The 18,931-nt window shown below is 39.7% G+C and overlaps 2 protein-coding genes across 2 annotated transcripts in view; one reads left to right on the forward strand and one right to left on the reverse strand.

The window, feature by feature from the left end:
• Window positions 1-18,931, forward strand: part of LOC115744778 (uncharacterized protein PHLOEM PROTEIN 2-LIKE A4-like) — a 162,236-nt gene that overhangs the window by 40,783 nt on the left and 102,522 nt on the right. The gene's annotated exons all lie outside the window — the stretch shown is intronic.
• Window positions 14,442-16,631, reverse strand: LOC115744726. The gene has a single exon (XM_030680040.2). It carries the CDS (start codon window positions 16,629-16,631, stop codon window positions 14,442-14,444), a length of 2,190 nt encoding a protein of 729 aa, XP_030535900.2.

Below are 18,931 nucleotides of genomic sequence, written 5' to 3' on the forward strand. Positions count from 1 at the left end.
GCCATGAGTGCCTTGATTCTGATATCCGGTTGGGCGGTAACCATTGCTTTTATCTGGCTGCATATGTATCTCTGATCAAGTTGTCGATGATCCCGTGACATTTGAGGATGACTACATGTGTGTGGCCCATTGTACTTAACTATTTTCCAAAATAGGGTACCCGCTTTATTAGACGCGCGGAGCCTCCAATCACATGGTCCATTCAAATTACCACACCTTATCACATATTGGGACTTATTTGTGACATCGCTGCGAAAGCTCGATTTCTTATCGGAGAGTACTCTTTCATGACCAACCGTAACGCGTCCCGTGATGGAAATAACATGCCAACATCAAATTCTTTTGATGGATCAAATAACATACGTCCCGGCTTGGCTCTTATATCGACTTGCATCATATCAAAGTCGATCTCTCGAATATGGCGGCGGATGTACCAACGGCAATATGGGATTACTACAATGGGTGTTGTAGTAAGCCTCCATATTGTCACCTTCGATATCTTCCTCATCATTGTCATCACTTGTCTATCCATTCATCATCTTCTTCATCGTTATCATCTCCATCATTATCATCATTATCATCTCCATCATTATCATCATTATGATAAGGGTCCAAGTAATCGATTATGCACGCCAACTTCATCTTTATCGATATTACAACCTTCCTCAACTGAATCATTTATCACTTGGTTTTCAGCTATAGTTGCATAAAACCGTAAAAACCCCGTAGCACCGGGTCTCAAGTGCAAATTGCTTGATCATCCTAACGGTACCATCATCACGCACCTCCGTGATGTCGTATATGACACAATTCGATGTTAAAATCGGGAATCTATATATCGCCTTATGAATATACTTGGTTGGGTGTTATATTCAACGCGCTCTCTATCGTAGCACGTAACTCATCAAATGTTGATATGTTTGCAAACTCGAACATGATAGATTGTCCGCCTTCGTAATCATGTCCATATTCTCGTTTGCACTATTCTACCTCCCAAGTATACAATCGCAACTAATGAAGATGACATTCCGCTAAATAAAAAAATTACAAATTATTTCGCACATACAATTCAAGTAAACATTGTCCCGAGCTCATTAACAAATTAATATTATAACAATTAATATATCAAATGAAATGAAATAAATGTATCATATATTCCTAATGATTTGCATGGGGAAATAAAAAAAAATTCAGAGCCAATTTGTCAAAAAGGGAAAAATCTTCATTTTCAAAAGCATGGAAAGTCAAATTACCGAAATAAGGATTTGCCTAGTTAATTGTGGCCGTTTACTATTTTTCGGGATTTCTCGAAATTTTACCCTTTTTTTTTTCGAGAAATTTTCCCATAAGAGAAAATTTGTTATTTTATTAAAATCGGCAGCCCAACATCAATAATAGTCCATGGCCAGTTGATTTTTCCATTTACTATTTTTCGGGATTTCTCGAAATTTTACCTATTTTTTTGAGACATATTTTCCCAAAATGCCAAAATTGTTATTTTCTTTTAAATCGGGGGCCGAATATCAATAATAGTCCATGACCAGTAGATTGTGGCCATTTACTCTTTTTCAGGATTTCTCGAAATTTTATTCATTTTTTTGGGAGAGATTTTCCCCGAATGGCAAAATTGAGATTTTTTCCTAATTTCTTTTTTTTAAAAAGTATTTACTAAATTATTTTAAAAAAAATTTGATTGTGGCCATTTACTCTTCCACGGCCGAGCGAGGCCCAAATTTGTAAATATTTTTTTATAAATTAATTTAGTAAATACTTTAAAAAAAATTAATTTGGAAAAAAACCTGCAAAATTCTTATTTTTTTTAAAATCGGGGGCCAAATATCCATAATATTCCATGGCCAGTTGATTTTGCCATTTACTATTTTTCGGGATTTCTCGAAATTTTACCTATTTTTTTGGGACATATTTTCCCAAAATGCCAAAATTGTTATTTTCTTTTAAATCGGGAGCCGAATATCAATAATAGTCCATGACCAGTAGATTGTGGCCATTTACTCTTTTTCAGGATTTCTCTAAATTTTATTCATTTTTTTGTTAGAGATTTTCCCAGAATGGCAAAATTGGGGTTTTTTCCTAATTTATTTTTTAAAAAAAGTATATACTAAATTATTTTTAAAAAAAATTGATTGTGGCCATTTACTCTTCCACGGCCGAACGAGGCCCAAATTTGTAAATATTTTTTTTATAAATTGATTTACTAAATACTTTTTTTACAAAAATTAAATTGGAAAGAAACCCGCAAAATTCTTATTTTTTTTAAAATCGGGGGCCAAATATCCATAATATTCCATGGCATGTCATTGTGACCATTGCAGCATTGAATTCTTCAAATTTTCAATGATTTTTTCCTATTTTTTTCTTTTCTATGCTTTTTTATCAATTTTTAATTTTTTTATTTTCTTTTTCCGAATTTTCAAATTATTTTAAAAAATTATTTTTTTGCACTGGGTCAAATTCGGAATGCAATTCTCGGGTCATCTGATAACCTAAAAATGAATATGGACATAATTGTGAAAATGAGTCCAAAAAAAATTTAACCACATTAGGCGAAACTTTTTTATTTTCCCTGTCTCCAAGTACGGCTCTACCTATTAAATTTTTTTTTAAATAGAGCGCTACAAAAAGTCATGAAGGAGAACACGATAGCATACTTCGACATAGGGTAAATAAAAAAATTCGCCCTAATCTCGTTGATTTTTTTTTAATCGGGTCAAATGCGGTCCACACTTCTCGTATTGGCTATCTGATAACCCTTTTTTTAAGTTATTTTCCTAAAAATTTATTTTAAACTTTTAAAACAATATTTACATTCACAACAATTTAAAAAAATTTACTAATAACCTATATGTAACATACATGATTCGGATATAAATAACAATCACATAAATAAATCTACACTTACGAAACCGTAAAAAATAATAAAAAAGAAATTTACCTCAAATTATCGAGAGAGCGCACGCACCGAATGAGGAGCTCAAACTGTCAAGAAAAAGTACCGAATTAATTTAAATATTAATATAAAAATGTAGTACTAACAACATATAAATAAAAATTCATACTTAACTATAAAGAAATGTGTCTAAGGAAGAGCGTTTGCGGGGACAAGAAGAGCGTCTAAGAGAGAGACGGTTTGAAAGAGGGAAGAAATGAGAGAATGTTTTGAGACGGACGAAAAACGTTTGAAAGAGAGGGAGAGCGACAAAGCGTTTCCAAAAAGAGAAGAAATGAGAGAAGGAGAGGAAGAGAGAATTTAAAGAAGTGAAGAGAAGAGCGTCAGAAAATCTGGAGCATTTTGCGTCTTGTAGGCGTCGACGCCGCAAGTGCGCAAAATGCGGGGGAGAGGAGAGCCCCTACTCTTTCGCGGCACAAACTTACGCGAGGGGACCGCCACACGGAAAGTAGGGACAGCGGCACAGAGGAGAGGGGGAGGGGGCGGCACGGAAGAGAGGGGAAGGGGGGGCGACACGTGGGGGGGAGGGGGGTGGGCCCCTACCTCCCGCTCGCCAGCTGCTGGCTGGCGAGCGGGCCCGGGGGGCCCCCCCGCCTGTCCGCTCGGCGGTTCAACCGCCGAGCGGCCCGGTGGGGGCCCACCTCCGCCCTAGCTCGGCAGCTGGGCTGCCGAGCGGGTCTCGCTCGGCAATTCCACCGTCGAGCGAGACCCAAATCGGTAAATATTTATTTTTAAAAAATATTTTCGTAAATATTTAATTTAAAAAAATTAAATTGGAAAAAAACCCGCATTAATTGAGTATGTCAAGAGGCTTGCACATCACTCAAATAGACGTTGATAAGATGATAAATAAAAGTTGGTAGAACTTACAATGAATATGTTTTTGTTAGTTATGAGGGAAGTCCGTAATTTTGGGGAAAAGTACACTAGAAGTGTCATAACTTTTGTATGGCGTTCACTTGAGTGCCACAACTTTCAAAACGTTCACTTAAGTGCCATAACTTTTAAAAATCGTTCACTTGAGTGCCATGTTGACGTGGCAGCCGAAAAAACCGACGTGGCAGCCGGAAAAGTTATTGTAGATGCCGGAAAAGTTACTGTAGACGCCGGAAAAATGACGTGGCATGCCGGAAAGCCGACGTGGCACGCGTGGAAAAGTTACTGTAGCACTCAAGTGAACGATTTTGCTCCGACGTAGCACTCAAGTGAACGATTTTTGAAAGTTATAGCACTTAAGTGAACGTTTTAAAAGTTATGGCACTCAAGTGAACGCCGTACACAAGTTATGGCACTTCTAGTGTACTTTTCCCGTAATTTTGACATAAATGTTGGATACTAAGTCAAATAAGAGTTGGTATATACGAAATTAGCCTGTTGACACCTAAATTTTGATTTTTATTAAATCATTCATTTCAAGCATCAAATGGGAATTACTTGTAGTTCTCACCAAAAATTAATTCCACATGCATTGCATATTTATTTTTCATCCGTCATGTATTATTGCAGAGTTGAGTCAATAGAGCTTAATTGAACATAGCGATCGGACCAAACTTAGTCTGAAATTTTCGACTAAGGCTAGGGAGTGTGCCGAAAATTCTAAGAGGGCTTGAACCTATTTTCAAGTTTAATTCACCTCACTTTGCTTGCCTAATTGTTAAAGGCTTTTAATTAATTATTCATTTAATTAATTAAAGCCCAATTTGAGCTTGAGAATGCATAATCAAGCCCGTAAGAGCATGAAATTGGGCTACCCCATGAAAATCCCTCTTGTGGCCAAAATTATTGAGGAGTTTTAATGAGATCGGACTCTCAAAAATAAGAATTTTTAATCCAACGGTCGATGATGAGTCCTACTTCAGCTAGGACTAGAAAACTCCTAGTTTATAAATAGAGTGTTAAGCCTAGGGTTTATGAAGAGGCCACACAATTTGTCATATACGGCTGCAAGGGAGTAGAAGCGAGTCTCCCTCATCAGTCCCTCGGAGGAGAAGTCATTGATGGACGGCGACAAAACAGGCGTCTCTCGGTGGTCCACATCCACCATCTAGAGGGGGAAAAAAAAGCTAAAGAGAGGGCGAGCAAGCTCTGGAAGGAGGAGTGGACCCTTTTCTTTCGTTCACTACCAAAGTTATATGCGGCTTTTCCCCTAGATCCAGCCGTGCTCAACAATCTCCAGCTGCTGTCCACACCGTCCAACGCTCCTTGCTATCTCACCTTGTACGTTACGAGTCAAAGTGGTTCCTCGATGGCATCGATGGTCCCGTTACCGCACAACCAAATCAGCCCGGCCACCGAGCACCACCAACGGCGACCCAATCACCGAGCACCACCAATGGCCACCACGCGCTATCCATCCCCACGAGTTCATCAACATGTGATTCGTTTCATGAGGCGGCCCATTATCATAAACTCACCGCAAAGCATCTCATGAATCCACCCGTGCTTGTTCCTCTAGCGCTGGGGCAAGCTTTAATCCTCTACCTCACAATCTATAATGAGTCTTTGGGCGCTATGTTAGCCCAAGAAAGGTAAGAGGATGGAAAAGAACGAGCCATTTATTATCCGAGCAAGAAATTCACAGCTTCGGAAATGAAGTACTCCGAAGTAGAGAAAACATGCGTGGCGTTAGTCTAGGTACTGCACATGCTTCGGCAATATACCTTGCACTACTAGGTGCTTTTGGTGATAGAGTGCGATCCTATCAAATACTTATTGAATCAACCCGCCTTGATTGGTAGACTTGCCAAATGGCAAATCGTTATCTCCGAGTTTGATGTTCAATATTTGTCCCAAAAGTCAATCAAGGAATGGGCCATAGCGGATGTCCTCACCGAAAATCTGGTGTGAGATGATGATGCCTATCATTCTGAGGATCGAATCATGTCGATGGAGGATTATATCCGGACTATGTATTTTAACGGAACTATCAATTTATCGGGATCGTGCACGGGCGTGGTTATGATATCTCTAGGTGATCGGGATTATCCTGTGGTAGTAAAATTGGTATTCCCTTGCACAAATAACATAATAGAATATGAGGCGTGCATCCTCGCCTTGCGGGCCACGATCGATATGGGAGTTACTCGACTCAAGGTATTTGGGGATTCAGCGTTGGTTATCCTCCAAACAGTTGGAAAATGGAAAACCCGGGATGCTAAACCGCTGCCCTACCATGAGCATCTGGATGAATTAGTGGAGGAGTTTCACGATATCTCGTTCGAGTATTTGCCTAGAACTCACAATCTGTTCACCGATGCTTTGGCTACCCTGTCCTCCATGTTACAAGTCACTAATGGACTTGAGGTTAAGCCGTTGAAGATCGAGGTACTACGGAAGCCAACATATTGTATGGCTATGACCGATGAACCCGACGGCAAGCCATGGTACCACGATATCAAGACTTACATTCAGAAGCGGGAGTTTCCAGAGAAAAATACCACGTCCGACCAAAGGTACATAAAGAAGATGGCCTCGAAATTTTTTTCGAGCGGGGAGAGTTTATACAAACGGTCATTCGATTCGGTCCTTCTAAGGTGTATAGATTCCACCGAAGCAGTCCGCTTAATGATGGAGGTGCACGAAGGAATTTGTGGTCCGTACATGAATGGACACATGCTAGCCAAGAAGATCATGAGGTTGGGCTATTACTGGCTCACCTTAGAGAGCGATTGTATTCAACATGTCCGGAGTTGTCACAAATGCCAGATTCATGGTGATAGGATTAACGTTCCTCCGAACGAGCCGCATCGCTTGTCCGAACCATAGCCATTTTCTATGTGGGGCATTGATGTGATCGGTCCAATTAATCCTAAAGCATCTAACGGGCATCGATTTATTCTTGTCGCCATTGACTATTTTTCTAAATGGATCGAAGCTACATCATACCTGGCGATCACGGCTCGGAATGTCGTGAAATTCATCCGTCGAGACATTATCGCGCGATACGGTTCGCCTGAAGCCATAATCATTGACAATGGTTCAAACCTGAACAACGGGAAGGTTGATGATATGTTCAAGGAATTCAAGATCAAGCATCTGAACTTTTCTCCATACCATCCCTAGATGAACGGGGCGGTGGAAGCAACCAATAAGAACATTAAGAAGATCTTAGCTAAGACAGCTAAGAATTATTGCGACCGGCATGAGAGGTTGCCGTTTGCCCTCATGGCGTATCGGACTTCGATCCGAACATCTATCGGGGCAACCCCATACTCTCTTGTATACGGGATGGAAGCAGTGTTACCGATCAAGGTGGAGATTCCTTCCTTGCGAGTCCTATCTCAATTCAAGCCGATTGAGGCCAATTGGATCCAACAGAGGATGGACCAGTTAAATTTGAACGATAAAAAGCGGCTTAGGGCCGTATGTCACGGCCGGTGCTATCAGCAAAGGGTTGCTAAATCCTTCAACGTAAAGGTTCGGCCTCGACACTTTCGGGTTAGTGACCTTGTCCAGCGAAAATTGTTGCCCATTGTTCCACTTTCAGAAGAGAAATTTGCTCCAAACTATGGTAGCCCGTATGTTGTGAAGAAGGTACTCCCGTGGGGCGCTTTGATTTTGACCGAGATGGATGGTCATGTTTTTACCAACCCTGTCAATTTCGATGTTGTAAAGAAATATTATGCTTGATTTGCTTCGACATTTTGATCAAGTTACAATTCATCTAATGAGTGTTCATGCATTATACTTGAACTTGAATTGTTCCTGTTCGCATTGTTAATCTTCAATGTGGGAAGTTTTCGATCGGGAAATTTCTTTGATTCTGCTAAGCCGATCATTTTGAATGAGGAATATCGGGACGATGAAAGGCTAGCCATTTCCTATACACGTCTTTATCATAACCCCCAATGAAAAGAGAGAGTTTCCATACCGACAAGGCAAATGGTTATCTCGCGAGAAGTATGACGACCAAGATGATACGAAGCATTCATTTCCTCCATCCAAACATTAAAGGTTGCCATTTGCTTAACTCCTTTGAACGGCATTTCATTTCATGCCCCTGTCGGGAACAACCCCATACCGGGGCAATTCTCGGATCAAGGAATGAGTAAAATTTCTTGCTCTCACTTGTATCAATCTTTGAGTGTATTTATTGCATGCGAATTTTATATTAGTCCAAGTGCCGTAGACATGACGAAGAGCGTTTCATTCCCTATGTCATACACATTTATCTCTTTGCAAACCCAATTTGATCGGTGGATTCATTTCTCGTAACCTAATTTGTGATCATCCTAGTAAGGAATCATTTCGGATCATCTAGCAAATGAGCAAAATGCCTTAGGGCAAAGTCGAACACGAAAGATTTGCCTGCAAAATATGCAGGACCTGGACGAGACCCCCTTCCTTCCTTTTGAAAAAAAAAATCAAAAGAGAGGCAAGAGAAGGGAGTAAGAAAAGCAAAGGCTTACCACTCAAAAAAAGAAAGCAAGAGAAAACAGTGGGCAAAATTTTGAGCCTCCCTAAATCCCAAAAAAAATGGGAAAAATAAAAAAATGAGAAATGCATCCTAAAAAAAGGGGGGGCATTTCCTATAAAAGAAAAGAAGAAAAAACTCCCGGGAAAATCTCTAGAATGAAGGGGTGTCTTAGTTGGACGCATTCGAATGTTCCCCAGGGAGTCTGCAAGAATACCATTCTAAGCAAAGAGATGGTTACCAGTCTCATCATTATGCACTATTTATTGGAAATAAGCCTTTCATTTCTAGGCCTATCCCGAACCTACATTACAACCGTTACCAAAAATCTCTTCAGATTAGGGCACTTGGGTTAATGTAGGATTTTGAATTGCTTATAAATATCGCTCAAAGAAGTGCGAGCAAGATCATTTTTACTTCATTTTGCGGGGTTCCCGACTTGTAAACCCGATGCAGGTGACAAGAATCTCATTTCATTTCAAAGTCAAAAATGACTCATACGAGTCCCCTTTGATAAACCCTTTGACCAAATCTGAATTACGGTCCTTGCAAAAGACCTCATAGATTGGTCCGGTCATACCGATTGCAAGAATACCCGGACCCTTGTCAAGTGTGATGATGATAGTTTTGGGTGTTTTCTCTTACTCGTATCAATGGTCGGGTTTTAAAACCTTTTTCATGAGAGTGAGCAAAAGTCCTTTTTGACTGCAGCTCCTCAATCGATTTGATCAAACTCGTCAAAAGGATCAGATCGATTTCTTTATTGACAAATCCCCAGCGGAGTCGCCAAGCTGTCATGACTTAAAAAATTATTTTTAGACTAACGGATTATCAAATTAATTAAATTAACTAACCTAATTCGGACTTTTCCAAGTCCTATCGAATCTCAACTTAGGTCTATTCACGAAAAAATATTCGATTGGAGCCACCACTAATCGTTTCTTGGTAAGTCAATTAGAAACCTAAATAAAATAGTGGGAGAACTATTTTATTCCTATGAACCAGAGATTGTGGATTCGGGGACTTAGTTACATTAACTAATTAAAGCTAATGCCCTTTCGGTACCTTAATTCCATTAAAGTCCTAGGTTTGGCAACTCAAGCTTGATTGAATTTATTTTTAAGCTCAAAGTTCAGAGAATGGAGTAATTTTTATGTTTTTGCTTTTACTTAAATATATGCAATGAATGACATGAATGCAAATGACATGAAAACTATGCTAAATGACGTGAATATGCGTATTTGAGAATGCAACGCAAGACGAGCAACAACATGCAATCTTGCTTTACATGCAAAGTTCAATTAACTAATTAAAGCACACAAGATGACATAACACTAATGCAATATGATGTAAAATGAAAAACAAATTAGCCTAACTATGCAAGACATGAATAACGTGGACGGCATACAGACAAGATGCAATCAATTAAGCTAAACATGCAAGGACCACATATCATGCGAAAATTTCATCTAACCTAGGCGACATGCAATTTTACTTTAACTCAAATATGCAAGTTTAAGATTAATTAGCCTAAGCATATAATCTAAATTGATTATCCTAATATGCATGATCCTAAAACATGATTTTTTTTAAATGACGTGGCATAGCATGACATGGCATACTTTTCGAAAAAAATGGATGAGGGACTAGATGGTACTCGAAAATATGAATGACATGAGATAATGTAAGATCATGAATGAGCAGATTTTTTTATCTTATTTTTTATATTTTCGACAATAAAAGATACATGACATAAAAGATATGCATGATATGCAAATGATATTTTTTTTTTTTAAATATGGAATGCAAGATATGATACTCGAAAGAAGTGGATATGCAGGATATGCAGACATAAAATTCGAAAATATGCATGAGGATGTGCCGAATTTTCTTGAAATTTTTTTTAATCTTTTTGGATGCAATTTTCGGTCAGATTAAAAATATCCTAGATTTGATTCTCTTGACTTTAATTTCCAGAATAAACTTAATGAGATAAAGTTTCTAAGAAACTATATCTTCCTAAAGATTTAACTAGATATAATTTCTAGGAAACTATATCTTACTAAATTTTTGAGGAATTTAAAATCTATCGGGAAATATAAATCAAACAGGATCTCAATCAATCGCAGAATATCAATCCAATCAGATAATTCAAGATAGCCATCCAAATAAGTAAAAAAGAATCAAACCCCATCCTCTTGCAATTTTTTTCGAAAAAAAGCATATTCATAAATCTAAATTCAGCTTTTTGAAGATAACGAATTGCATCTAAACGGCGATAGATCAAATTAACTAAATTCCCATCTTTACTAAGTTAGAGGGTCATATCCGAACGGCGATGGATAAGTTTATCCAACTTAACATAGATGTTGCCTATTAGGAAATAAGATTTCCTAATTTAGATTTAGGGTTTTTTATTCTGAAAATATATCCAATAATTCCAATTTCCGAAATTTTGATGAGAATTGGGGTTTTTGATGTGTGAAAATTGCACCTTGGACTCTTTTCCGAAAATACAGTGTTAAACCCCAAAATCAGCAAGCAAAACAGCAAGTAATTCATACAAAAAAGCAATCAAAAGATGTAAAATGCTTACCTTCATGCTCCCACAAAAATATCTGCATGGTTAGTGATCAAAAAATTATAATCTACTCCAATTAGTAAAAAAAGGCTTAGGGTCTCTTTTCTTGATATATTTGGCTTCGTATATTAATATTAACAGGCAAAAAAAAATAGTTTAAATGTTAAAAAAAAATTAAGAAAAAATTGAGACGATTTCAAATCTATATATTTATCTATATGTGAAAAAAATTGAATCTTTCTTGTGAAAGATGGCGCACTTTTGATGTAAAAAATGAAAGAAAAATAAGAATCAACAATTGAATTTCAAAAATTGAACCAAACACCCCGCTTAAAGAGGACCCGTGTCACAAAACTTTGCATACAGGAAATGACGAATCATCCTCATGCCTTTGATGTTTCCTACGGAAGGAATTCTATCATTGGTTAAATTTACTCATATTTCGAGTACTCTTGACTTACTTATGATGCGCAAAATATGATTCCAAGATATACGTACATCCAGAGGCGGTTGCACATTCGACCGGGCTAAAATCTTTGATCGTTTCAAATGGACTCTTGAGTTGGATTTCGACATGAGAGTTCTGATTTGGTACATTGCTACCCAACTCTGTCGACACCCTAGAGAGCATACAAGTCCGGAAGATGCTCCATTCGAAAAAGCTCCCGTTAAACCAAACATCGGGTCGAGATCTACAATCAATAGGCATTTGTTTCGATATATGCTATATCCCCGAGTCCGATATCCCGTTATGGTGTCTTGTGGAATCGGGTGCATCAAGTTCGAGACACCTATGCCGGGCCAGTCAACTTCTTCAATGAGAAGACGTCCATCAGAGAACTCCAAGGCATGGAGCAGAAGCCAACTAATCCAATGTGAGGTACTAAAATTTCGACGTCCATAAAATATCGAAATTTAATAAAAGGTTCAATATTGAATTTCAGTTTGTCACAAAATATTGAATTTTAATAAATTAAGTGACGATAATTAGATATTTGTCGAGACGTCAATCGGATTAGTTTAGGCTTCGACCGTTTCATCGTCGCATTTTAAGATTGAAATCCTTGCGCTCGAGCCTGAACTGTGAAAAGTCTAAAAGACCCCTTCAATTGAGTCAAATTTGATCCGTCTGGAGCGGTGAAATGACGATTTTGTCTTTGGATATTATTTATTAGGAGACAGAATAGGTCTATTTCTTATTGGGACCCACCTTATCAATTTGGTCCCCCAAATCAAAGATTCTCTACTTTCTCTCTCTCCATTTTCTTCTCCTCCCACCGCCTCTCGCCCCTCTTTCACGCACGAGCACCCCCTCCCCTGCCTTCTTTTTCTTTTCTTTTCGTCTTCTTCTTTTCTTCTTTCTTCTCCTTGTTCCTTCTGTTCGTGCGACTCACCCTCCCCCAGCTACACCGAACCGCATCCCCTCCTCCTTGCTCCGTCCACTACCACCACCAGTCGTCCTCTGCCGTTCGAGCTCACCACCGTCGCCACAGCAACCCCTGAGCCGACCTGTCCTGCCCCGCGAGAGTTCCTTGTCTCGAGCCCCTGTTTCCACCCTATTCGTTGCTCGTTCTGCTCCGCTTCGACTCCTCTCACATCATCTCTTTCGAAAAAAACTGTGACGCCTCGGAAATTCGTTATCTGTAGAGTGCTTGAATTCAATAAAAATGATAAAAATTGACTTTCAGTCGGTACAAAATTTTGGATCTTAAGGACTAAAGAAACGATTTTTGAACAACACTCAGAACGTTAGCCAAATTAGGTTAGGTTTCGAAAATCTTAGTTGTCCCGTTTAAGATCGAAATCCTCGCGCCTAAGCCTAACCTGTGAAAAGACCCAAATTAACCTTTGTCCAGTACGTCAAAATTTTGTTATGTCCTAAAATACCAAATGACTCTTTTGCCCCCTCATAGTACACGAAAGCTAAAATAATTCAAAAGATGGTGGGTCCCACATGTCACTCTCATTTTTTTTTTATCTTTTTCCCGCTAATGGACCAATGGATATGTGGGGATGGGGGTATGTCACCTGCCTTAACCGTGGTGTGTGTGACGAGATCAACGCGCGAGGTGGCGGAGATTTGGATTTGTGGGTCATTGGGGACTTCGGATTGCTATGGGATTCGGGTTTTGTAAATTGAGGGCGGTTTGGTCTTTTCAGTTACGGAATTTTGTCCCCTGATGCCAATTTGTAAATAAAAGGAAAAGGATGGAAAAAGTTGCAAAAAAAAACAGGGGAAGGTTTGAGGTATTCCCCCCTTTGACAATAAAGGCCGCATATTTTGGAGTATAATAACAATTTTTTTTTTGGGTCAAAAGAGTATAATAACAAATCTAGAGTGTTCTTATTTTGCGAAATATAAATGATTTGAAGAAAATTATTTTAAAAATAATCGGTAGTAACCTTTACAAAAATATACTAACCTTTACAAAAATATACGAAAAATATTTTCATTGTCCACATAAAAGTCTAAATGTAAACTGTTGGTGCTAATGAAATTTTTTTCCTTGAGTTGTTATTTCAAGTGATATAAGCAACTATTTTCAAAAAAATATTCTTTAAATCATTCATTTTTGGCGAAACAAACGGACTATTAGGAAGCATTTGCTTTACTGAAAACATTATAGTAAAGGAATTTTGATGAAAATTGATTTCCTTCTTGTTAGAAGGGGAAGTTTGTTTTTCCCCAATCTAAACTTGCTTTCAGTCCATGGAAAACATGTTTTTCGTAGATAGGTTACTTTTCCGTCATGAAAACACCGCAAAGTTGGAAAACAATTTCCCGAAAACTGTTTTCCTTCAAACGAATGGACCCCTCCTGTTCAAAGTGCTAATTTTAATAATGGGACAGTTAAACGCGACGTATTTGTTGCGTTAAGCTTAGAAGGATCCATCTGTTTATACAAAAAATAATAACCATGTCATAGGGCAGATTGACCATTTTAGTCATTTATGACGTGCATAAATGTTGAATTTGTTAGGGCAAGTTCATCTAAGAAGTGTCATGTTTTTATTAGAATGTGGGTGACTTGATGGAGTGAGAAATGATTGCATAAATGCAGCTTCTGTAGCGGATTGAATCTGGGCTTGAACTGCTGGTAAAGAGATTGAGAGGGTAGGAGAGCTAGTATCATAGATGCAGAGTTCTGATTACCGCCCGCTCTACAAAGAGACAGAATAAAAGTCAAAGAGGTGAAAGTTAGAGATATATTAAGGAGGAAAAAAAAAATGTGGGCTTGAAAATGGTATTTCCTCGAAGATCTGAAGGCTCTGCAGGAGAAACTTAACATGCCTTGACAATTGATGGGGTAACACATAATTTCGCGAAATGTCAACTGAAGGCAAAGTCTTTTTAATGATCACATCAGTATAACAAAGTAAAAGCAACAGAACAAGCGGTTCCTAATGTCGAACCGACAACATAACAAATAATCATCTCAACATCGAGAACGGATCGCAAACACATTGTCATCGCCCTCTCACTTGACGATCATGTCGACTACCGCCGGGGCATTCTTCATCGTGAAATAATCCGTTAGGCCAAAATGAGTCATCAGAAACCAGACATGAGTTAGTAGCTCCCCTCCTCGTCTCAGTTGCCTTGCATGACACTCTGCGTCACATTCACTCGCGGCATAAGCCAACATTTCCATCCAAACCTCGCTAACGACTCTCCATCTCTCCTTTCCATCGGCAATGAGGAGCAGCTGTTCTGCGAGACGGCATCCGTTATGCAACAAGAATTTGCTCTTGCTTCTCCGACTATTTGGAACGGTCAAGCCGTCTTTGGTCTTCATTTGATCAAGCAACAGCTTGCAAGCTTCAGCCATCTTCAATGTGCGACGTCTTTCCCGCGTCTCCTGCTCAAAGAACTTCAGGGCTGCAGCATAAGTGTCCTGGTATCTGATACGGATGGTTTCTGTAGGCACCATTCTAGGGTACATAACTACAAGATATACCATATATCGGGACAAGTGCTCGCTAATTTTACATCTAGCTTCAGTTTCTTCATCACGTTCTGAATTAGCAGAGTTGTCCCCACTACTGGGATCTCCTCGGTGGTAGCATATTTCTGTAGCAATGTGCCAAACGATTATGCTCTCAGCGAACTCCAATTCGATGCTCCATTTAAGACTAACCGACTGGTTATTCCTTTCGAGAGCGTCGCTTCCCCTGCTGGTCCATGGGGAAGGGAGTTCCGCATCTCTCTTTCGATCATCTGCGATCAGTTGCTTGATGATGAACCCCTTCAAGTCATCGCTCACCTTCTCATGGCTCTGATAGAGGTACTTCTGCACAGCCTCCATTAGGTCCACGCGCAGGTACCCGAGAACTCTATGCCAAGCTGATGATTGTGTTTCCTCCAGGGAGACACTCAGCAGGTTGTATTGACCGATCGAGTTCGACCACCTTCTCCTTTTGTGCAGCGGGTAGAACCTATTTATAAATTTAAGGAAGCCGAAGTGCTTGTTGTTAATCAGCCGACATGCAGTCCAGTCCGATGAAAGAAGCTCGCACACTGCATACATCTCAAGTAAAAGCGCCACAACTAGCAATGCATAGGTGACGTTGATATCAAAAGATGAGCTTGATAAGAACTTATTCTTGTGAGTGAAAGTGAAAAGTATCAAGACGATGAATGTTACGGTGATGCTGCAGAAACGGAGGGGGGGGCCGAAACCACCATAGATTACCAATGCTTTGGTGTATAGCAAATCATAAAGAAAACCCAGTTCAATCTCAATAACTCTGTGAACCACAAGAAAATTTTTGCCCATGAGAACTGACCGGCTAGTGTCATACTCCTTAAAGCTGAGCGGAAGATCTGCAAAAATGCGCTTGAAAATGTCCACCAAGCCTCTGGCTGCCAGGAGTTCAAACTGACAGCGCTCATACAGTTGCTCATCCGAAAGTTGTATAAGATCTGCTTCCACATGTGTTCTCATCACTTCATGCACCTCATTCACTGTGAGTGAAATGAGCTTGTAACCCTCGATCTCCTTCAGTTTGTACTCTTCCAGGATCCTGGAACGATGATCAGGTTCGAGGTCCGGGCAAAATTTTTTGAAGTGGTCGCTGCTAGCAGCCCATAGCACCCATACTCTTTCGCCATACTTAATGAGAGCAGGGACCATCATCAGAATGGAAAGTTTGTAAAACCTGGACTGGCTCCACGCAAAGGAGAAGATGGCAACAATGGCAGCCGTCTGGTTAAACAGGGTTAAACAGTGCCTTGACCAGAGTTCATTGTCTTCCAGAGAATAAGCTGTGATCCTATCAGGACCACCCAGATGCAACAACAAAAATGGCGCCCAAAACGTCGTTAGTGTGATGTTTTCGATGAGATATCCCGGAACGTATTGATTATCTATCCGCGCCGCATTATTTGTTATCATCGCGAGCGCATTTGAAGCAACTGAGTTGGCCATCAAGTAGGCCAACCAAGTGAGTGGCCTGATCAAACCATTCGGAACGTACTTCCGGCGGTCACCGAGGCAAACAAGTATTATTTGGCAGATGAGGCTGAATAAGATTAGAGTGCGCAACCACTGGCCCTCCAGGAATTCACTCAGAACCCACTGGCCCCCCACGAATCTACTCAGAACATGTGTCCTCAGCATCCTCCGAAAAACCACTCTGCTAAGAACTGAAACGCTGCGTATTAGCATATACAGATTTCGATCGAAGAATGTGATGATCAGAGGCTCATAAGAACACCTTTCTCAGCTTCAGGTTAAGCAATAATTTTATGTACGTCCTACATGCTAAGTCAGGCCAAAATTGTTTCGCCGGTGTTGCAGCTCTGAGGCCCCATTTGTTCTGTGATTATCCCAAAAAACTCATATTTCGTGCATCGAATTCTATGTATCTACCCCTTCGGAAGGCTAAACTAGAACGACATTGAAAAACAGCGATAGATAATTGAATTGTTCCTCACCTAGAGGTATCATGATCGGATGTGCAATGATGCTACTGATGCCGGTAGAACTGCAGCTCCTCCCTTGAGTTAGCTCCTGCTACATGTAATGTGTGCATTCGTGAAGGCTCGTTTGCTCAGCTTGCTTAAAAAGCCTCTCTCTCTCTCTCTCTCTCTCTCTCTCTCTCTCTCTCACATCCGTAAATCCCACATTGGATGGTCGACGCATGTGTTATATATAGGCCATCCACTCTCAAATGGGCATCACTTCATATGGTTGCTTTCTAAATGTCTCTTTTGGAGTTTGTCCATGGAACTTTGGCTAGAAGAAAATCCCTTATGGAGGAGTGATCTTAGGCTTGGTGGTTACATATTAGGCAATTTATTTTCGAAACAAATTTTCGGTATAAAAATAGGTTTGGAACAGAAATAAAAAATATAAATGTTATGTTTTCTGTTTCTGGAACAGAAACAGGGATAAGATTTCCCCTCATTGCCGCCACCCCCTGTCTCCGGCCCTCGGTTGCCCGCCTCCCGTTGCCGGTCGACTCACTTGTGTCCCTGCCGTCGGCCGCTGTTCGTCATCTGTTGGTCGTCTGCCGCCATTCCCCCGCTCCATTTCGCCCTTCGTCATTCGTCATCTGACTGGTGGCGGTTGAGGACCAACGGTCACAACCGTAGAAATTTTATACTATTATCAAACGAAGGTTTGTTCCAAGAATAGAAATTTTGTGTTGTTATTAAATGCATGTCTCTGCCAAGAAACTCATTCAGGGAATAAAAATAGAAAAATCTATTTCTTTGGCCATCAAGTAAAATATTGTCATTCACGCCCCAATTGTGCTGTTACATTTTGGTGATTTGCCTCATGTAGACCGGACGCAATTTGACCTTCTAAAATCTGTCCATATATAATATAAAGAATTGTTCGGTCATCAAGTGAAAAATTGTGAATTACCCACCATAAAATTTTATAGAAACGGAGGATTCTCGTAAAAATAAAAAAATAAAAACCCTAAATCAACCCCACCAAAACTCAAAAGAAAATCCTCTCTAGGAGCTCTCTGTGCTGAAGTCTTGGAAATTTACTATATCTAGAAGTCAGTATATTTTACACGTTGGTAATCCATAGAAGCAAATATTGATAGATCAATAGCATAATTTGAAAATTTAGGAGGATAAATACATATTGGTACTTATCAAAACCCGTTAATAAGTTATGTGCGTGTAATTAATGAAGTAAGTTGCCAATCACTTTTTAATTCCAATTTAAAACTTACTAAGATGATGTACCGGCGTGGAACTAGGTCCGGTATTTTGTGATACGGAATGTTGTAATCGTCCATCCTCAATGGATCGATCTATCTTGTTCCTTGAGTGTGTTGATTGAAATATTATTTTCTCTAAAATGAATCTTAAAATTACATCGTCAAGATATCAATTGATGACGTGCACAAGAAAAGAACGACGAGACTCAATAACTGCCTTTTCTTTTTTCCTTTTTTATAATCAAAATGAATTGTAAATGAATATGTTCTCCGACCCCTTTGAGTTAAGACTAGTATTATTTAGTTGGACTTTAATCTGGTGAACCACTTTAACCTGTCCATTAAGTTTTGAGTAACCAACGTCCGATCCGCTGAATTTGAGTTTAAAAAAATGGGCGGGCGGCTCTATTATTTGGATCCCCTTTGTTTCTACTCGAGTATAAAAGTCGGCAAAACCAGAGGACAGGGGCTTTGTGAGAAGGCAATTTTCCTGGTGGATGATGATTACTGTGCCGGAGAGATTCAGGCCGGTAGCTAAGGTGTCCAGCGAAGATGACGATGATGAGGATGGTGGCTATGGTGAACAGAAAGTGAAGGGTTTTTTTTTTTTTTTTTTTTGAGGGGTGGGGTCAGCGAAAGTGAAGGATTTGGCTGGTGCGATTTAAGGCGGTGAGGAATTGGAGACCAACGGATGAAGAAGACTTGAACGAAGAAGAAGAAAAGAGAAAGTGAAGAGACTAAGAGAGAGAGAGAGAGAGAGAGAGAGAGAGAGAGTGTGTTAACG

The sequence above is a fragment of the Rhodamnia argentea genome, chromosome 8 (assembly GCF_020921035.1).
Source record: "Rhodamnia argentea isolate NSW1041297 chromosome 8, ASM2092103v1, whole genome shotgun sequence".
Taxonomy (NCBI): domain Eukaryota; kingdom Viridiplantae; phylum Streptophyta; class Magnoliopsida; order Myrtales; family Myrtaceae; genus Rhodamnia; species Rhodamnia argentea.